General features: G+C 41.4%; 1 protein-coding gene across 1 annotated transcript; it reads right to left on the bottom strand.

The window, feature by feature from the left end:
* Window positions 1-894: 894 nt before the first annotated feature.
* Window positions 895-21,748, bottom strand: LOC121274211 (succinate receptor 1-like). The gene is made up of 4 exons (XM_041181412.1): window positions 21,581-21,748; window positions 12,213-12,354; window positions 6,710-6,762; window positions 895-2,483 (listed from the first exon to the last, which is right to left on the bottom strand). The coding sequence occupies exons 3-4, from the start codon at window positions 6,740-6,742 to the stop codon at window positions 1,530-1,532; spliced, it is 987 nt and encodes a 328-aa protein (XP_041037346.1). The 5' UTR covers window positions 6,743-6,762; window positions 12,213-12,354; window positions 21,581-21,748; the 3' UTR covers window positions 895-1,529.
* Window positions 21,749-22,706: the final 958 nt, after the last annotated feature.

Here is a 22,706-nt window from a genome sequence, read left to right as displayed (position 1 = left end):
AAGGTGGTAGTGAGCTGCTTTCTTGAACCACTGCAGTCCATGTGGTGTAGATACATCAACAGTGCTGTTAGGAAGGGAGTTCTAGGATTTTGACCCAGCGACAGTGAAGGAACGGTGAAATATTTCCAAGTCAGGATGGTGAGTGACTTGGAGGGGAACTTCCAGTGGTGGTGTTCCCATCTATCTGCTGCCCTTATCTTCACTAGTGTTCAATTTTAAGGTATACAAGATCAGTTCAGACCGTATTCTTATTTCCCAGTTTTTACTGTTTTTTGCATTCTGGGTTAAGAGTCAATCATTTAGGATCCTGGTGAGGAGAAATTTCTTCACTCGAAAGGTTGTGAATCTTTGGAATTCTCTACCCCAGAGGGTTTTGGATGCTCCATTGTTCAGTATATTCAAGGCTGGGATGGATAGATTTTTGATCTCTCAGGAAGTCAAGGGATATCGGGAGGGAGTGTGAAAGTGGGATTGACTCAGAAGATCAATTAGGATAGTACTCAATAGCAGAGCAGGCTAGAGGGGCTGTATGCTCTACTCCTGCTAATTTCTTATGTTCTTATACTCTTATGTGGTCTTTGATTTCTTCTTCGTTTCCCTTGATGTCAGGTATATAACATAAATAACATATTAACCTAGGAACAAAGCCTGTATCTACCCACGTGGCCCAGGTAGACAAAAAAAAGGCAGATTTCTATACAAAACAAAACAAAGAACAACATATACCTCTAGCCAGAAATTCAGGGAAGAAAACATATTTTCCATTAATATAGGTAGTAAAAGGAAGAATTAATTGATACAATGATCCATAACTAATGTTATGAGTTTGACATTGGAAACATGCTCTGTGTAAGCCTTTTGAAGTGTGGTGCTTTGAACTAACAAAGGCAGTTAGATTTTCTCTGCAAAAAAGTTATATTTATCTTTAACAATGCTTTACTGAACTACAGAAAAAATTATTCACAATGTATGTCAAAATAAAACAATTCTGATTTCATGATAAATAACTCTCGGGTTCCATCATATCAGCCACAAATATGTTTTTCTCAGTTGTGTTACCAGCACTGGATGGATCTGGAAAACACTGGCATCTTTCCCATTCTTTCTTATCTGCTGACCCAGTGGTGATTTCTTGACAAGCCATGAATAGGCCAACATCCAGGATTTCCCTGGTGGAGGAAGATCAGCTTCAGGGAAATTCCCAGTTTTAGTTTCCCTGTTCTTTCCTTATAACCCAACCTACTGACAATAGCTAGAAACAAAACTTCAAAATAGAGAGTTGTCTTCTTTCTGGCACTGCCAGTTTCCATGACGACCGGTCAACACATTTTAGACCTGGAGTGATGAGTTTGAAAACCCATCGCCGTGAACCAGGAGATCAAGTCAAACATCCTCAACTATTGGCAAGTCTCTGTGACAGCATAATTAAACTTTGAACATCCTAGCCTTTTGGGGCCACCGTTCTCCCAACTAAAAGCAGGAAGTCCTACCTCTGCCCAAAGTGACGGGCCTCTGTTATTAGCGCAGCCTTATTTTGCACATTGCAGTGGATTTCTTAAACGAGACTTTATGCTGCTCATAATTGTTTCTCTGAATTTATCTCCGGAAAGGAAGTAGAAAATGGAGTTTGTGATAATGCTGAGGAAGGCAACAGGCCTTGATATAGTGTAAACTGCCTTAATGCCCTCAATAGTGCAATGTGAAAAGCTGATATTTTCCAACCTGGACACCATGCGGACATTTCGCATGATATGATAAGGAGTGAAAAATATGGAGAAGATAACAATTGCCAATATAACTAGCGTGAGAGGCTTTTCAAGAGTAACGCTTCGGGTTTGGTCTTGACTTAATTTCTTTAACATGCGAGCGGTTTTCACACAGAAGACTCCCATGATGCACATTGGGAGCAGAAAACCGAAAATGGTGAGACACACGTTATATATCAAATTGTGGATGGCATTTCCAGCACTCGCATAATCGACACACTTGATGATGGTATTGTTATCATAAGCAGTGGCACCTATGAATGTTAACATAGGGAGTACTTCCAGGGTGACAAAAATCCACAAACCGATACAGATGATAATGGCAACCCTTTTCTTTTGAAACATGTGGACCCTCATTGGGTTGCTCACCAGCAAGTATCGGTCAATGCTAATGCAGGCCAGAAACAGCATACTTAAGTACATGTTGGTGTAAAGAATGTATCTGTTCAGCTTGCAGAGAAGACTGCCAAATATCCATTTTTTACCATTAGCATAATAGACCACAAACATTGGAAGTGTACAGATAAAGACCAGATCCGAAATGCAAAGATTGAAGAGGTAAATATTACTGCACTTCCATTCCTTTAGGCAGAATATGTAGCCACTTATCACAATGACATTCCCTATCAATCCCAAGATGAACTCAATGGCATACAATGTTGTGAGGTAGTAGGTGTCCAAGAAGTCATTAATCTTTGAGCATGTCTCATTCATTTCCTATAATTTCAAACAAAAACAAGCGAATAGGAATATTGTGAGGTAAGGAAAAAAATCACAGTCTAGAAGCATTAATAAAAACAATTGCAGCTTATCAGCATTTTTCTAATCATTCGCCTGATGTGGCAATCACTGGCAAACCTGCATTGATTGTCCGTACTCAATTGACCTTGAGAAGTTGGTGGTGAGCTGTCTTCTTGAATACAGCTAAGTGGCTGGCTATGCAGTTTCAGAGGACAGTTAAGAGACAGCCAAATTGCTGGAGTTACATGTAGGCCAGACTGGTTAAGGATGGAGGATTTCCTTACCTATAGGACATTAGATAACCATAGGTGTTTTACAACATTTTGGTAGTTACCTGGTCACCATTATTGAGACTAGCTTTTTTCTCCCTAGATTTATTTAATTAATTGAATTTACATGCCTCAACTGAAGAATGAGATTTGAAGCCTTGTCTCTGGGTCATTAGGTCAGGCTTGGGATTACTAGCCCAGTAATATAATCATTATGCTACAATACCATTATTTTACAGATAGCAAGTGGGTGTACAGAGAAACAATTATAAGCAAGTCGCATTTAAAGAATTTAAAACAAACTTCAAAGATTTTCTCCCTTAAATCATTTGCTATTTTGATGGTGAGGCTTGATGTTGTAATTTTAAGTGAATTTCCTCTATTGTCTATCCAAGGTGACCCTATGTAACAGAGCAAGTGACACTTCTTGTACTATTAACACTTTTAATTGTGATGAATATCTAGTTCATGGTTCATGTTAATATTTTCGAGGTAATTTTTAGTTCTGGGAAAAATAAAGTTTAACTGCAGGAAATGGGACAAGTATAACTAAAGCAGCTTGGAGTCTATTAATCTTAAAAGGTTAAGGCCATTTTGACTTAGGGGGTTAACAGCTAGAAAGGTAAGAGGCATAAAACTGCAGGTGGGCTTACTTAGCTGGAGAACTGGAGTCATAATGTCTACACTACTTGCAAAGAAGTGCAATCTAGAGAAATCTTTTGTTTTTGGAGTTAGAGCTAAATTAATTTAAAAACATTCAGTAAACCCTGAAAGGCAGCATTGTCATAGAGATGGCTGGAGCTTAAGAAAGTTCTCTAGTTTCAATTTATCTGTGTGTTTGCTGGGAGTGGGGGATGGCTGCAGTTTGGACCTCATGTGGTTTGTAGCTTGCAGAGAAGCCCTGGGTTGGCTCCTGGCAGTTAGGGTTCATGTAAATCCTGGGGAGCTAAGATGGTTGTAGAAGGTCACTGGTTCCATGCCAGGCAGTTGGGCTTAGAGAAGTCCTGAGAACCCTTTATGGTTCTGCACAGCCCGGAGACTGGAATTCGGAGAAACCCAGATGCAGTGCCAGTGCAGTGAAGCTAGAGGTTTGTGAAAGAATGATAAGTGTGCTGGTAATTGGAGGTGAGAGTACAGCTTTGTGAATTCTCTGGAACATAGTCCCAGGAGAAGAGATTGGTGTTTAGTCATTGAAGCAGGCTGAGTCAGGGTAGCCTTTGAAGGACTTCAGAGACTAAAACTTGGAAAGTGAAGAGCTGAATTTCCTCATGAGGGAGGTAGCGTTTTAGTGAGATATTTTGACTCACAGTGATCACTGGCATCTGGGTGGGTTGCTGAGAAACCTGTGGGATCTGTCTTTGTTGCATTTGCTATTTAATGTGCGATCTGGTGTGATCGACAACAGTTTGCCTGTTAATTTATATTTATCTCATTTTAATCCTGAATGTTAAGAGTATATGATAGATATAGTAGGTTGCTTTACTTTTCTGACTTTGTGTAGTAAAGTTTATTTTCTTTGTTTAAAACTATGGACTCTTATGACTTTATTCTCCTTGTGGGTAACTGGGATTTCAAACTTTGACTGTTCTAAACAAAAAGTTAACCAGACCATAACACCAGTCAGCTTGGAACTCCCTTGCTACCAGGACTGTGGGTGTACCTACACCACATGAACTGCAGTGGTTCAAGAAGGCAGCTCAACACCACCTTCTCAAGGGCAATTGAGGATGGGCAATAAATGCTGGCCTATCCAGTGATGCCCATATCCTGTGAAAGAATAAATAAAAATAAACTCTCCCTTTGAATTAATACCCATAATACTACGTTGGTTGTGATCAATTATCTTAGGGCAAGAGCAAGGATTGAACCTGGGTCTTATCTCTCCTCATTTGTGAACTTTAGTTACTGTTTTAACTGGCCAATGTATCAGCTGAAGTGACTGACATTGCAGAGGAGGAACTGTCTTCTGCTTTGTACTTCCCATCAGTACATTATCAAGGGTTTAGTACCTGGGTAATCCAAGTGAAAACAAATGTGTCATCATAGACATGGTGTTCTGATTGTCATGAAGCTATTAATGTATATAATATTATTGGAAAGTATTTTTCTTTTAAAATAGAGGTTTAGTCTCTGGGTGTGTCTTAATTTGATTAAAGCCAGCTAGTCTGGGTGCTTTGATGTGTACTAGTTTTGAGAACAGAGAGGTAGAGTGCATTTGCATTTTTTGAATAGAGCCTTCAAGAAGGGGAGTGAAATCTGACACCTAGCTAGCTGAGACCAAGCAATGTTTATATTACTAATAACATTATGAAAAGGGTTTTACTGTTAGAAGAGGCTGGCGATACAATGGGAATTTACATTCAATGAGATATGCTAGGTATGTCAGAGGGCAGTTTCTTGTGTGCGGACCAGAGACAATGTAAAATTGAAGTAGCTGTAAGCCTATAACTGTCTCCACAGGATCCAAAGTGAAAGGAACCTCACTTTGAATTTGAAAGGTGAAAATGCTTTGCCTGGTGTCTTGTTAAGTCTATGGGTTGCTGTTGCCTCAATGGAGATTAGTTTGGGAATTTGTTATAGTATATAGTATATATTATATATGTTAGTAGTAATTTGTAGCCATGTGTATATATTTAACTTGTGTAAGTTAATAAAATGTTTCATTTAATTTAATATAAAACCTCTAGAGAACCAGTTGTCTGAATCCTGAATTTAGAGTTGCATCTCAAACATACCACTGAAAAAATAGGTTATGACAGTTGTTTAAAGTTTCCTTCTGGGATTTTTAAATAACTCAGCTCTACCGAAAGGCTGTCTCGTGACAGATGTCTGGTTCTGTTTATTTACATTATTTGGCTTATTTGCTTTTAATTTCTTTGAGGAACTTCCAAAAAAAAGATCGAGAAACATCCTATATAGCTGTGTAGTTGCTTGGAACAAAAGCCAAAGGGAGTGGAAACGGGTAAACTAAAACAACAACAAAAACTGAGCCTAAACTAATGAAGTGCAAATGGCTGGATAGCAGCTGTCTGAATGCTAAGTAAAGAAATAGAGAAAGAAGCAAGAAAGAACTGAGTCAGCTGTAAAAAAAAACTCAAAACAAAATGGAAGCAGAGGTTATGGGCTAGAGCTGTTGAACTCAGTGTTGAGTCCAGAAGGCTGTAGAATGTTGAGTCAAAAGATGAGGTGCTATTCCTCGAGCTTGAGCTATAACATGGGCCTGAATCTTCTGTTCAGCATTTGGGGGCGGGTCATGCACACTGGCATGTAAAATGACGCACAGTGACATCCAGCGTGTGTCCCGATGTCACCACATGTCATCCCGATCTTCAGCCGAACTGTCAAAGGCCAATTAAGGCCATTATTAAATGACGCTGTCACATGAGGGGCCATGTCTGAACTTTTAAAAACTCTTCTTTCAACTTTTCATAATCAAAGGCAACTCCGTGCCTCAGGGAGATGTCTTCGCTCTTTCACGCGCACGCCCCGACTCTGCCTCCTCCCCATACCCACACAGGTAGCGCTGTGTGCTTCTGGGTGCACATCACGCAGGGCGGGCCTTCATTGGCCCACCCACGTAAGATGGTAGCTTGCAGCCGATTGCGGGCGGCGATTGTCTGCTCGCCTGCCCCACACCCACTCTTGCCCAGCCTGCCTGACGGGGGGAAAATTCTCCCCATGAAGTTAAAAGGTCCCTGGGAGAAAGGGCGGAATTTTACTCCGGTGGGATTTTACATTCCTGCCGAAGTCAATGGACTTTTGAATGACTCGCCTCATGCCACGATGAAGCCTAAAAATTGCACCCAAAAGAAACAAAGAACAAGCAGGTAAGTCAGTACTTATTTCAGAAGAGATAGAAATAGGAAGTTCTAAGGGAAATAAACAGTTAGATTTATATATTTGAAGGACAAGCCAGCTCAATTGAATACTCACAGACACAAATAAATTGGGATTACTTTCATTCATTTGAGTATTTTATTCACAGCCTGAGGGAAAAAAAAAGAATAATGGTTATTATCTGTGACATATACATAGCATGTCTAGGTTAAAAATGACTGAATGGAGTTCTACATGTGAATGAATGTAGTCAGCTTGTTACTATCACCCAAACTTCCATCCCAAACTGGTGAACTCTACCATTTAGAAAGACAAGGGAAGCAGATGCCTGGGAACACCGCCACCTCTAAGTTAAAAACAAAAACAGAAACAGAAATACCTGGAAAAACTCAGCTGGTCTGGCAGCATCGACGGAGAAGAGCACAGTTGACGTTTCGAGTCCTCATGACACTTCAACAAACAGCCACCTCTAAGTTCACCTTCAAGTCACAAAACATCCTGACCCAGAATTATGATAGCAGTTCCTACCTCGCTGCTCGGTCAGTACTCCCTACCTGACAGCACTGTGGGAGAACTTTCACCACACAGATTTCTGTGACTTAAGAAATTAGCTCAAGGGCATCTAGGTATGGGCAATAAATACTGGCCTTACTAGTGATGCCCACTTTACATGAAGGAATATTTGAAAAATCGTATACATTTGGAATTGAGACAACGCTTAAAAAAATAAATGCTTCCATTTACATAGCACCTTTCATGACCTCAGAACCTCCCAAAGTACTTTACAGCCAGCAAAGTACTTTTGAATGTGTAGCCACTGTTAATAGTGCAGGATACTCAGCGGTAAATTTGTGTACAAAGTTCCACCAAAAAAAAACCAATGTGATAACTGCCAAATATCTGTTTCTGTGATGTTTATTGAGGGATCAACATTGGCCAGGGCACAGAGCATAACTCTCCTGCTCTTCTGCCACTAGTGCAGTGGGATCTTGTACTTTCACCTGAGAGCAGTCAGTGCCTCCTCCTAACATCCCTTCCCACTACCGACAGCGCAGCACTCCTTCGGAACTGGACTTGGGGCGTTAGCTTTTGATTTTTATGTTCAGGTCCTGGTGTGGATCTCTGCAACCTTGGCCGGGATTTCCCGGCCCCCTTGTGGGTGGGACCCGCTGTGGGTGAGGTGGCACCCCAGCCAGAAGTCTATTGACTTGCGGCGGGACTGGAAGATCACAGCGGCGGGTGTGGAAAATCCCACCCCCTTGACTCAGAGGGAGAGTGCTACCTGCTAAGCTATGGCTGACATGTGTTGGATACAGTACCAGATCCACTACACATTCACTGGGAGTCACTCCCACTCTGCCAATGGCTTCATTGCCTGGCATCGCTGCTAAAGGCCCCCATACTTCTGGCTATGTTACAATGGAACCACCCATTCGTACAACAAACTGCAGGTTTGTGTGGAAGTTCAGGGCTCATTTTTCTCCTTTTTGGTCAGAATCTCTCTCCATTGCCTTTACAAAATCTCTGATTGAGGTACTTATTCCCTTTCTTTACATTATTTGCCTTTCTGCCCCTTTTAAGAATGGAACTTGACGAAAAATAACAGGAGAAGCACCTTTTTATAGGAATTGCTTCAGTTTTGCTACCATTTTCCTCCCCAATTACTTCATCGACTTCAACAGAATTACCTGGAAAAACTCAGCACGTCTGGCAGCATCGGCGGAGAAGAAAAGAGTTGACGTTTCGAGTCCTCATGACCCTTCAACAGGGTTGAAGGGTCATGAGGATTCAAAACGTCAACCCTTTTCTTCTCCGCTGATGCTGCCAGACCTGCTGAGTTTTTCCAGGTAATCCTGTTTTTGTTTTGGATTTCCAGCATCCGCAGTTTTTTGTTTTTATTACTTCATCGACTTGTTTGTTATGCTTTGTTTATGCAGAAAGAAATGCTCCCTCTCAATGCAGTTGAATAGCTGATCAAGGGATTAACTCCATGACACAACATTAGCTTTCATATAACAAAAGGATTAAATTGATTTCCAGAATAGCAGGTAAGTGGCACCACCGACTCGAATATCATTGTAATTTTGGAACAAATTGTTTTAAAGGGACTGGACTTTACATGTCAATGGAAAGCAGATTTGAATTGAGTGTCCCAAAGACATCTATGGGTCAGATAGATGGACAATTTCTGCTTGTACAGAGGCAGTTGTATATACTGATGGTCACAAAATACATCTCCCTGCTCTGGTAGGGTAGTTTGTAGGAGAGAATAGCCGCTTTTAATTGATGTGCTGATGGGGACTTTCCTTTCACATAATTGGCTTACATTTACAGTTAGCCTTGCCAGACATAAAACCAGTCAATATTTATTCCTCAACTAACATCACTGAAAAAAGATTGCCTGGTCATTATCACATGGCTTTTTTGCGACCCCTTGCTTGGCACTACAGTGACTACATTGTTGGCTGTATATTGTTCTCGGACATCCTGAGGACGTGAAAGGCTCTAAAACAAATAGGAAGGCAAAGAGGAATGATGTAATCAAATTGGCAAGGAACATAAAACAAAATAGCAAAATATTTTACAGGCACATTAATAAATACATGAAGGCTGTGATGGGAATAGGACTATTAACAGATGGATAGGATATCATAGATAACAATAAAGAGATGGCAGAAATATTAAGCAATTATTTTGCTTTGGTATTTACATGGAGATAGAACAGGTAGACGTGGCATTGAATGATGAGTTGAGCAATGATATAAGTGCATTTAAAAGTAAAATAAAAAGGATGTATTGTATAAACAAACTGAAACCCTGGGGTCTGGATGATTGCATCCATCTATCTTAAAAGAATCTTGGGTGGAGATTGCAGAGTCATTACTACATATATTTAATAATGTATTAGTAAAAGGTGCAGTGCCAGAGGATTGGTGGATAACTTATGTAATCTCTATATTTAAGAAGGGGGACAGAACATGTCCAGGGAATTATAGGTCAGTTAGCTGAACTTTAGTGGTAGGAAAATAATGAAATCCTTACAAAAGGAGAACATAGAGGAACATCTAGAAATGAGAAATATAACAACACATAGTCAGCACGGATTTCAAAAGGGAAAATCTAGCTGATCCACCTTATTGAAATTTTTGAGCAAGTGACAGAGTAGACACAGGTAATACAGCAAATTTTATTTATCTGGACATTCAAAATAATTTGATAACGTGCTCCATGACAGATGGATAAGGTCAGAGAATGTCAAACAGGAGATAAATAAGTGACAGAATGGATTGCTGGCTGGCTCCAAGCCAGAGAGCAGAGACTGGGTGTTAAGAGTTGTAAGTGGTGCTTCACAAAGATCAGTGCTGTGGCCACTGCTGTTCAAAATTTATATAAGTGATTTGGCCTCGGGGATTAAAGACATAATTTCTAAATTTGTGGATGACAACAGATTGAGGGGGATAGTCATACCGAGAAGAGGTGCAACAAATTACAGCAAGACCTTGGTAAACTTGCTGAATGGGCAAATAATTATCAAATGAGGTTCAACACAGATGTAAGGTTGTCCATTTTGGTAGAAAGACTAGGAAGGTCCTATTACTTGGAGGTCAAGGTGGGGTAGAGGAGCAAAGGGATCTCAAAATACAAACACACGAACTACTAAAAATAGTGTCAGAGATTAGCAAGGTCATGAAATGAAAAAGCAAATCAAGCACTATATTTACTTCTAGAGGGATAGAATTGAAAAGCAAGGAAATTATGCTAAACCCGTCTCGAACCTAGGTTAGATCACTCTTAACATATTGCATGCACTTCTGGTAGCCATAGTATAAAAAGGATATAGACTGGAGAGACTGCAGAGAAGATTTATAAGATTGGAACCAGAAATGTGTGGGTGCACATATCAGAAAACGATTAGCAGGATGAGTTTCTTTTCTCTTGTAAAAAAGAAAGCTGAAGGGGTTAGCCTAATAGTCTTTTAAATTATGAAAGGTTTGGATAGAGGATGTTTTTTCTTGTGGGGAACAGCATAACTAGAGGCCATCAATATAAGATAGTCACCAAGAAATCCAGTAGGGAATTCAGAAGAAACTTCTTCACCCATAAAGAGTGGTGGAACTCGCTGCCACAAGGAGGGTTGAGGAGAATAGCATAGGTGTATTAAAGAGGAAGCTAGACAAGTACATGAGGGAAAATGGAATAAAGGGTTATAATGGTAGAGTTAGATGAGGCAAGATGGGAAGAGGCTCGGGTGGAGCATAAATGTTGGCATGGACTGGTTGGGCTGAATGGTCTGTTTCTGTACCATATATCCAATGCAATATATAAATGTAAGTTTAGAGATTGGGACACAAGAAATAGGATCAAGAGCAGGCCGTACAACCACTTGAGTTTTCTCTGTCATTCATTAAGATCATGGATAATGTTCTAACTCAACTCCACCTTCCAGCCCTATCCTTCAATTCACTTGACTCCCTTAGTTCTCAAAAATCTATTGATCTCTGGCTTGAACATGCAGAGTGATGGAGCAGCCACCTTTCTGGGAAAGAGAATTCCAAAGACACACAAACTACTGAGTGAAGAAAATTCTCCTTATCACAGCCCTAAATGCTAACTCCTTGTTCTGGGAATAAGTTCTAGACCCTAGTTATAGACTCTCCAGCCCCCTAGCATCCATCCTGTCAAGTCCTGTAAGAAAGTTTTACACTTTAATGAGGTCACCTCTCATTCTTCTAAAGTCCAGGGAATATAGGCCCATTTTACTCAGTCTCTTATTATATGACAATCCTCTTATCCCAGGAAACAATCTGGTGAATCACTCTCCTCCTTTGGTGTATGTAGCTTTTCTATATCGAGGAACTCAGTGACAGATATGCATCAGCTATACGGTACTTATAGGCAATCCAGGCAACATTTCTTAGTGTCAAAATAAAATGAGGCTCAAGATTGTCCTTTCAACTTTGATGTTGACAAGATTGAGTGTTGCTTTTTAATTTGAGGCTCCAGAGCGTGAAACTGGGTGTTACTTGTTACCAAAATCACCCAGTTTCCACTTCTTTTGGCTTGATTAAATTGGGCAGTTTCCATAGTGGCCTGTCAAACTGGATCGGCTATTTTAAAAAGTATCTAGGAAGGTAAGCTGATAACCTACGTCCCAGGGAATCTATGGGCAGGACCCACCACAGGCGAGGCGACGGCCCAGCCAGAGGTCCATTGACTTGCAGTGGAGGGTGGGTGCGGCAAATCCATGTGGAGGGGTTATTTCCTGTCACAATATCAGAGCGGGATTTGCTACTGTCAAGGCAGTATGCCTTCATTTGTTCACCAGCAATTTTCCAGGACAGGGGAAATTTAATCAGCCACCCAGCTTACAGACATTTAAACTTCATGGTCTCTCCGTCCACATGCCCAGCACAGCGCTGGTATCACCAATAGGAGGTGCTGCCAGCACCCACCTTCACACTTGTCAATATGGAGCGCTCATCTTCACTTACATAGGAAAAGGAAGAGGCAGTTCAGCCCATTGAGCATGATTCCCCATTCAGCTAGATCACGGTTAAGCATTAAACCATCTTTGCCTGATATTCTTTGACATTCTTACCTTATCAAAATCTCATCGATCTCATGCAGGCTTGGAATGAAAGTTGACTCAGCGCCATAGAGCACCAGGTGTCCTCTATCTTTTGTATTCTCCCACAGGGAATTCTCAAAGTGAGCACTCTGGCTGATTTTCCTCTCAATCCCTGCAACAAAACAAAGAGGAGGTACTTAGAAGGTTGGTAGCACTCTGGTTAGAAAAGTCACCTGGCCTGGATTGCTGAGGGAAGTAAGGGTGGAAGTTGTCGAGACTCGGCTCACAATCTTCCTGTCATCCTTAGATACGGGGGTGGTGCCAAAGGACTGGAAGATTTTGCAAATGTTACACCTCAGTTTAAAAGAAAGCGAGAGGCATAAACTGGTAATATGAACATGCGATCATACATATGAACATATGGAATAGGAGCAGGAGTAGGCCACTCAGCCCCTCGAGCCTACTTTGCCATTCGATAATATCATGGCTGATGTGTTTGTAACTTCAACCCCACATTCCTGCCTACTCCCAATAACCTCTCAACCCCTTGTTAATCAAGAACCTCTCTAGCTCTGCTTTAAAAATATTCAGAGACTCTGCTTCCACTGCCTGTTGAGGAAGAGAGTTCCAAAGACTTACAACCCTCTAAGAAAAAACATTTCTCCTCATCTCTGTCTTAAGTGAGCGACCCCTTAATTTTAAACTGTGACCCTGTAGTAATTATAGCTTTGATAAACTTAGGACTGGACTTTAAGAATATTCCTGTGTTGTAAGATAAAATGATCTGTGTAAACCAATGAGTTAGCAGTGCAGGGAACCTCTAGAAGAGATTTCTTCTTTAGTTATTGAGTTAGATGCACACATGTTGCTGCTACTGTCTTGTAAATAAAGTTCAATGTTTCCAATAGGAAAAGTTGCCTGGAAAATCAACTCTATAATAAATTGGCGACAAGGGTAAATCAGATCTGGTACTGTTCCTTGCCCAGCAATTGTGAGTATATAACATAATTAAAAAGAAAGGAAGATATACTCATCTGAGATACCACAGTTTGGCAGAATCGATCCCTTTGAACCAGCCACAGACGACTGGTCTCACTATATAGAAAGTCTTGTGTTCTACTTTCAATCTAACAAAATCATGGGGTGGAAAAGAGGAGAGCAATTCTCCTGATTATTTGTGGCAGCAAGACCTCCAGTTTAATTCGAAGCTTGAGGGCCCCCAGTGTCCCTGATTTGAAGAATGTCAGTGAATTAGTAGACCTCGTTAGGGGACATTTCCAACCCAAACCCTCAGTCACAATGTGGAGGTTCAGGCTCAATTCATGGAATAGAACCTTGGGAGAGACCATTGCTGCCTACATGGTGAAATTAAAACAATTCAGGGAATATTGTGATTTCGGTGAAACCCTGAATGACACCCTCAGCGATCATTTGGTATGTAGCGTGAAAGAGGATGCTATTCAGAGAAGGTTGCTGGCTGAAATGGGTCTTGATTTTAAGAAAATGTTAGAAATAGCACTTGCAATGGAAAGCGTTGTAAGAGATTCACATGCAATTCAAGGTGTGCAAAATGGTGCTGTTCTCCTAATTGGGTGGGAACAGTCAGCCGAAGGTGGTGCAAAAAGCCGGGACTCTGCCATGTAGCAGGAAACAGACCACGCTAACCAAAAATTTAGAAGAAGCAACTTAGCAGCAAAATTGAAAACTAATTTTTATCCACATGACAACAATCATAGTACTAACGATTGGCAATTTAAAAACGTAGAGTGTTATTTTTGTCACAAAAGTTGACATACATGAAAACATTGCAAAGCGAGCTTTAAACAGGCTTCTCGGCAACAAATGAAGCCCAATTAAATATATAGTGTGGAAGAGTCAGAAACGACCAATTCTGACATTTATTCATTATTCAACATGAAGGTTGGGAAGACAGCCAATTATTATCATAGTGCAATGGTAAACTATTAAAAATGGAAGTAGACATGGGTGCTTCTACCACCGTAATAGAAGAACACACTTTCAGATATTTAAATAAAGGTGCTCAACAATTAAATTTGGAACAAACCTCTGCCAAGTTGAAAATGTACACAGGCAAAGAAACCCAAGTAAAATGTATCTAAGTAACTGTTCATTAGAGAAACCAAACAGCACATCTACCAGTGATGGTGGTAGAAGGTGAAGGACCAATCCTTCTAGGTCATGATTGGTTGGGGGGAATTAAATTAAATTGGCCCGAAGTCTTCCAGTTGCGAGCAAGCGGGCTGCCAGAGCTGCTAAAATAAATGACGTTGTCTTCAAGGCTGAACTGGGAAAAATCCAAGGCCTACAGGCCAAGATTTACGTGGACCCAGGAGCAACTCATTGCTTCTTGAAAGCAAGACCAGTGCCATATGTTCTGAGGGAGAAGGTTGACCTGAGTTGAACTGGCAAGAGAAGCTGGGTTTCATAAAAGCAGTTCAGTTCTAGAGTGGGCAGCACCCATAGTCCTTTGTCCTTAAAACAGACTGGACCCTCCGCATCTGTGGGGCTATAAACTAACTGTCAAAAAAGCAGCCAAGCTGGACAGGTACCCTATTCCCAAGGTTGAAGACTTGTATACTAAACTAGCAGGAGGGACAACGTATAGAAAGCTTGACATGAATCGCGCATGTCACGCTACAAGGACTACCTCAATTTATGGTCTATCTGAATGATGTGCTGATAACTAGATCTAGAGAAAAGGAACACTTGGCTGACCCAGAGGAAGTCCTGAAATGATTTTTAGAAACAGAAGTGTGCCTAAAGAAGGAAACATTGACTTTTCAGGCAAAAGAAGTCATTTATTTGGGCCACCGGGTTGATGCCCAAGGATTACACCCTATTGAATAGAAGGTTAAAGCAATCAGAGAGGCACCTGCACCTAAGAACATCTCTGAACTTAAATCATTTTTAGGGATGGTAAATTATTATGGCCGATTTCTATCAAATTTATCAATGGTTTTAGCCCCTCTACATTCACAGCTAAAGAAAAACCAACGTTGGTTTTGGAAGTCGCCCCAAGAAGAAACTTTCATGAAAGTAAAACAGCTCTTGCACTCTTCAAATTTGTTAGTGCATTACGACCTGAAAAAGGAATTGGTGCTAACCTGCAGTGCAATCCCCCTATAGAGTGGGAGTGGTACTATCTCACAACATGGACAACGGTACGGAGAGGCCAATAGGCTATGAATCCCGAACACTTACCACAGCTGAAATAGGATATTCTCAGATCAAAAAGGAAGGTCTGTCGATTATTTTTGTTGTAAAAAAAATTCCACCAATACTTGCATGGGCATCATTTCATGATAGTATCAGACCACAAACCACTTTTGGGTCTGTTCAAGGAAAAGGCCATACCTCCCATAGCTTCTGCACAAATTCAAAGATGGGCTCTAATTTTGGCAGAATATGAATACACCTTTGCGCAGCGACTGGGAATTCATACAGCCAATGCCGATGCCCTAAGTCACCTTCCTTTGCAAGAGAACAATGACCATGCACCAATTCCCCAAGAATTTGTATTAGTGATGAATTTCCTGGATTCCTCACCAGTCTGTACCAGGCAGATAAGATCCAGTCCTGCCTCAAATGAGAGACCAAGTGTTACATGGCTGGTCTCAGTAACCAGTCTCTGATGAATTGAATCCATTTTTTAACCGAAGACGTGAGTTGAACAGATGAGATGGTATTCTGTTATGGGGCGCACAAGTAGTAATTCCTTCATAAGGAAGGGAACCACCCTTGGTAGAGCTACACAGTGCCAACTTTGGTTTTTCTTTAGCAGTGAATGTAGAGGGGCTAGAACCACTGATAAATTTGATAGAAATCGGCCATAATAATTTACCATCCAGGAATCTCACGAATGAAAACGATAGCGCAAAGTTATCTTTGGTGGTCAGGGATGGATGGTGATATTGAAAATGTAGTAAAACACTCTGTACAATATCAACAACTACAGAAGTTGCTAGTGGCAGCCCCATAACATCCATGGGAGTGGCCTGGTAGACCCTGGGTGAGATTGCACATAGATTACATTAGTCCTTTCCTTGGAACCATGTTTCTATTGATTATAGATGCTCATTCCAAGTGGTTAGACATTTATGAGGTAAAGTCACCAACGTCAGGTGCTACTATAGAAAAACTATGCTACAGCTTCGCTATCCATGGATTGCCAGAGGTTTTTGTCTCAGATAATGGTACTGCGTTTACGAGTGCTGAATTTCAACGGTTTGGCAGCCTAAAGGGTATCAACACCATGAAGACTGCATCATACCATCCATCATCTAACGGACTGGTGGAAAGGGCAGTACAAATTTTTAAGGCGGGAATGAAAAAGTTAACAGGTGAATTGTTGGAAACTAAACTTGTTCATTTCCTATTTTGTTACAGGACAACCCCCACAAACTACGACAGGTGCAACGTCTGCAGAATTACTGAGGAGACATTGTTTTTGAACAAGACTAAGCCTGATACTTCCCAATTTGGAGGGTAAGGGGGAGAAAAATTAAGGGAACCAAAAAGCGTCTCATGATTAGCATAGTCGTGAGTGACAATTTACTGTTGGAGAAGTAGTATATGTAAGGAATTTTGGTGGAGGACCGGTGTGGTTACACGGTAAAGTAAGCTGTGTGACCGGACCATTGTCATACCATGTGGAAGTGGAGGGTTGGATCACCTGTAAGCATGTGGATCATTGAAGAAGAAGGGAGATACCCCAACAAAATGATATTCCACCTGTAACCATTGCTGAACCTGTGGTTCCTGTTGAAGTTGCTCAACCAAGGATGGATATCCCAACATCTCTGTTGGAATAGAAGACCCTGAACTGCCTATGACTAATGAGGTACCTGTTGTTAATGTGGTTCCAGAGAATGTGTTTCCTGCAAAAGAATCGCAAGTCATGGAGCTACAACGTTCCACATGGATCAAGAAACCACCTGAAAGACTGAACTTCATTTCATAACCTGTGTAAATATTGTAATGTCATGAGATAAATATCCTTGTAAATACAAAATGTACAGAAAAGTTAAAGGGAGAGGAATGTAATAATTATAGCTTTGATAAATGTAGGACTGTAGCTTTAAGAATAATCCTGTGTTGTAAGATCACGTGATCTGTGTAAACCAATGAGTTAGCAGCACGGGGAACTCTAGGAGAGAGTTCTTCTTTAGTTATAGAGCTAGATGCACACCTGGAGATGCTGCTGCTGTCTTGTAAATAAAGTTCAATGTTTCCACCAAGAAAAATTGCCTGGAAAATCAACTCTATAGCGGGCCCCCAATTTTAGATTCTCCCACAAGAGAAAACATCCTCTCCATGTCCACCCTGTCAAGACCCCTCAGGATCTTAAAGGTTTCAATCCAGTCATGTCTTCTAAACTCCAATGCATGAAAGCCTAACCTGTCCAATCTTTCCTCATAAGACAACCCACCCATTCTTGATATTAGTCTAGTAACCTTCTCCAAACTGCTTCCAATGCATTTACTCCTTTCCTTAAATATGGTGACCAATACACAGTACTCCAGATGTGGTCTCACCAGTGCCCTGTACAATTGAAGCATAACCTCCCTACTTTTGTAATCTATTCTCCTCACAATAAACAATAATTGAGGGCCTATCAGTGTCAGTGATGGGAGACATTAACCTTGGACAAAATTATTTGGCATTTGGAAAGATATTGGTGAACAAATTAAAATCAGCATGAATTTGTTAGTTAATTTTGTTTGACTGACTTGAATAAGTTCTTTAATAAAGCAACAGAAGTGGATGAGAGCAGTGTAGTTGAGGTTCTCTGTCGGGACAAAGCAAAATTGGAGCCTGGGGATTAAAGGGCAGAGTGGCTACATGGATATAAGGTTGGCTAAGGGACAGAAAGCAGAGAGTAGGGAAGAATGGTTATTTTTCAGATTAGATTTCAAATGTGAAGTTGTGTCCCTCAAGGGCGATGCCAGGACATTGTTCTTTTCTGATGTATTTTAATAACCTGGACTTGGCTGGAGGGCATCATTTCAAAGATATAAAACTCCAAAATGCAGTAAACAATCAGAAGGATGGTGACAAACTTCGGCTGGATATAAATAGACCAGTGAAATGAGCAGACACATGCCAGATGAAATCTAAGAGAAATGTGCAGTGATTCATTTTTGTAGGAAGAATAAGGAGAGGCAATCCAAACTAAATGCAACATTTTTACCAGGGGACAAGAACAGAGAGACCAAGGGACTCTGCCTCCGCAGGTCCTTGAGGAGAAAGTTAAATGGAGGTATTCAAAATCTTGAACAGAGGTCTGGGTTTTCAATGCCAGAAGATTCCATAACCAAAGGACTAAAGTGTGTTGCAAAGAAACTAGAGGTGACATGGGGAAAAAGAAAATGTCACACAACAAGTTGCTGGGCTAAGGGGGAAAGGAGAGTGAGGAGTTAGATCATAAGATGCAGGAGAGGAAGTAGGCCATTCGGCCCATCAAGTCTACTCCGCCATTCAATGAGATCATAGCTGATCTAATAGTCCTCAGCTCCACTTTCCTGCCTTTTCCCCATAACTCTTGATTCCCTTACTGATTAAAAATCTGTCTATCTCAGCCTTGAATATACTTAAAGACCCTGCCTCTACAGCCCTCTGCGGTAAAGAATTCCACAGGTTCACTACCCTCTGAGTTAAGAACTTCCTCCTCATCTCTGTCCAAAATGGGTGACCCCTTAATCTGAGGTTATACCATCTAGTCCTAGACTCTGCCACACGGGGAAACAGCCTCTCAGCATCTACCCTGTCAAGCCCCCTAAGAATCTTATGGGCTGAATGTTGCCCCTGTCGGGGGTGGATGTTGATGGGCGGGCGCGCTTCCGATCGGTGCCCCCGATCGGAGGTGCGCCGCCATTTTATGTGGGCAGGCCAAGTAAGGCTATGCGCTCCCTGTGCGGGCGGGGGAGGGGGGGAGAGTGCGCTCTTTCGCGCATGTGCATGAAAGAGCGCGTTCATCTCCCTGAGGCTAAGTGCAGCCTCAGGGAACTTGGCTCTAAATGTGAAAAAGACAAAAATAGAAAAATAAAATTTCCCTTTCATGTCCCCTCATGTGACAATGTCACATGAGTTGGGACATGACAGTAATTTTCACAAAACCTTGATTTAAATTTTTTAAAGCCTACATGAAACCTCATCCCGCCTGTGGATGAGGTTTTATGTTTTGTCTAGTTCCCACCGGGGCTCCTGGCCTGCCCACCAGCCTTAAAGTTGGACGGTCAGGTCCTTTAATTACTTACTTGACCCTGTTGATGGCCTCAATTGGCCACTGAGAGGTTGGCGGCCGCGCATCTGATTTTGCTGCACTCCCGCCTTCCTGAAAATTTAAAAGGGGCGCCGTGGTGTCGGGGGTTCTGCCCGACGTCACCGCGTGTCATTTTACGCGTCGGCAAGTGGGCCCCGCCCCTACTCGCTGACTCGTAAAATTCTGTCCCATAAGTTTCAATAAGCTCGCCTCTCATTCTTCTAAATTCCAATGACAAATTGTAATTGGGGGACAAATTGGATAGCTCTCTCAAAGTGCTGGCACAAATATGATGGGTCAAATGGCCTTCTCCTATGCTGTAAGATTCTATTATGATTCTGCGGTTCTCTATTATCCTTACATTCATCCCGCTCAGACAAAATAGAAGAGTAAACCCATCTTTCCATCTCTGTGCTGTGGCATTGTACAAGCTTATTGCATACCGGGTGAGATCAATAATAAAATAAACTCAAGTAACAAGCAGGATAACAGCAGTTCATAAACTTTGTAAGTATATAGCATCAGATTCACAGAGTTTCATCAATAATTTTTTGTTTAATTTGCAATTGTGCCAATGTCCTAAGGTTACAGATACTGAATCTATAGGATGCGTGTAGAGAATTACATTGCACTTCTATTTCGCTGGAATATAAATCATGCAACTATTAATGTTTCTTTCATTAACGTAGTTCAGCAAACAGGTTTGATCAGCCTGTTATTTGAAATCTGTTCATGCATACATGGTTAGCCATGGCATGCTTTGGCGTATTCCCAAGCAAGTTTGGCATGATTGCGAATATAGTGAAGTTAGCTGTTTGGCAATAAAAAGTGTTAAACGTGTGTAGGAATCAACTGCCAGCTTTTTTATTGCTTCTAATAGAATCTCGTTTTCTGAAATTGGTGTCAAATCATATCCCAACATGCTTGTCAGTTTATTTGTTGAGTTCCATAAGCAGCAAGCAGCTCATTTGGTGGAACAACACAACCTGGAAGTTCCCTTCCAAGCCACTCACCATCCTGACTTGGAAATATATCGCCGTTCCTTCACTGTCGCTGGGTCAAAATCCTGGAACTCCCTTCCTAACAGCACTGTGTCTGCATCCACAAAAATTGGACTGCAGCGCTTCAAGAAAGCGGCTCACCGCCACTTTCTCAAGGGCAGTTAGGGATGAGTAATAAATGCTGGCTTAGCTAACGATGCCCACATATCATGAATAAATTGAGAAACATTTCTTCTGCTTAGCAGCTGGGTACACAACAATTTGCATTCATATAGCACCTCTAATTTAATAGAACCTTATCAGCCAACATTTTGACAGCCAGCCACATAAGGAAATGTTAGAAGTGGTGACCAAAAGTTTGGTCAAAGAGGCACCTTTAAAGGGGCATCTTGAAGGAGAAGAGAGATGAAGAGGCGGAGAGGCTTAGGGAGGATATGGGTGTTCCTAGACACTGGACTCAGGACAGTTAGTCCCAGTGTATTAACTGACCAGCATTTTAAAAAAATTCACTTTCTGACTGACTGAACAATATAGTATTGAATCTACAATATCTTTTAATTGTTTCACTGTTGCTTTGCATGACATTATTGAACAAATCCCTGGGGTGTAATTCCTTTTGACTGAAATTTTGCCACATCAAACAATTAGTTCATATAAAGACCTGTCCCTGTATTTATGTATCAAAATAGTGCAGACAGCAAGTTATGTGGGCAGATGATGCATGGATGCAGGATATAAGCCCATAAATTTTGAGCCATCATTTCCAGCCAGAATATCACACTTACCCCCCCTATCCTCATTTGTCAACTCACACTCTTGCTGAGAGATTCTTTCCTGGATCACTTTTATAAGATGCCATTCCCACTGCCATTCTCACCTCAGTAAGTCGAGTAACCAAATGGTAATACAACATTTAGACCCTCACCTTTCTGCTTGTAGTGACGCCCTAAAGCCTTGCATACCATAAGTAACCATATACATTCTGGGTTACATGTTGAAAAATAAACCACGGTGTTCTACATGCATTTAAAGCATATTGGTATGAAAATTATGGGTGCATTCAGTTGATTTAATTATAATTTATCATTTTGTCAAAATGAAAGACACACACTTACCCTTAAGAAACGTATCCTTATTTGGAGGCTTTTGAGGTTATGGTGCCACCTGTAGCGGTGCAGGTTTAAAATGAATAGCCATTTCCTCCTCAGTGTTGTGTTGAGTCAGAGCCAGGTCTATTACCATAATTATTCGACCCAAAATGGAACATACCACACTGTCGTTTATAGTAGATCGAGAAATTATCTTTGAAAGAGGTGTGCCATATATTTTTGACTTCACATTTCTTGTTTCCTGAATTGTTAACATAGTTCCTCAAACAATTCTTACATGATGAATGCAGGGTAGCAACCTTTGTATTAAACAAAGAACAAGGAAACAATAGTCAAATGTTATGCAAACAATCAAAACAACGAAAAAGTTTCACACTCTGCAGGGTGTCCCATGGGTAACTCCCTGAATCTTCTTTAAAATAGTACTGTGGACTTTTTTTTACATCCACCTGAAAGGATGGGCAAGGCCTTGGTTTAATATCTCAGTGTGAATCCCTGGCTTGATATCCAACTTGCTGCCTGGGCATGAAGCTGGCAATGTGGAACTGCCGCCTGGCATAGAGACAGCCCAATTTTCATCAGCTTGGTTTGGATTGCTTGGACAAGTGACTGGCAGAGACCCGCCTATTCTTGCGGGAAAACACAGCCCGGTGTTTCAGGTGGCAGGTCGCTGACATTGGGGCTGGCGAGGTGTGGTGCGTTAAATGGGCAGCCTTGTGAGGCCTGTGGTTTTTATTCTTTAACGGCAGGTGGGCATCGCTATCTAGGCCAGCATTTATTGCCCATCCACAATCGCCCTTGAGAAGGTGGTGGTGAGCCGTCTTCTTGAACCACTGCAGGCCACGTGTTGTAGGTACATCCACGTTGCTATTAGGGAGGGAGTTCCAGGATTTTGACTCAGTGACAGTAAAGGAACTGCAGAATATTTCCAAGTCAGGGTGGTGAATGGCTTGGAGGGGAACTTGCAGGTGGTGGTGTTCCCAAGCATTTCCTGCCCTTGTCCTTCAAGGTGCTAGAGGTCATGGGTTTGGAAGGTGCCGCCGAAAAAGCCTTGGTGACTTGCTGCACTGTATCTTGTACATGGTACACATTAGGCCCAATGTGCATCAATGGTGCAGAGAGTGAATGCTAA

The sequence above is a fragment of the Carcharodon carcharias genome, chromosome 2, assembly GCF_017639515.1.
Source record: "Carcharodon carcharias isolate sCarCar2 chromosome 2, sCarCar2.pri, whole genome shotgun sequence".
Lineage (NCBI taxonomy): Eukaryota > Metazoa > Chordata > Chondrichthyes > Lamniformes > Lamnidae > Carcharodon > Carcharodon carcharias.
Note: the sequence above shows the minus strand (reverse complement) of the source record. Positions and strands in the feature narration are given on the sequence as shown.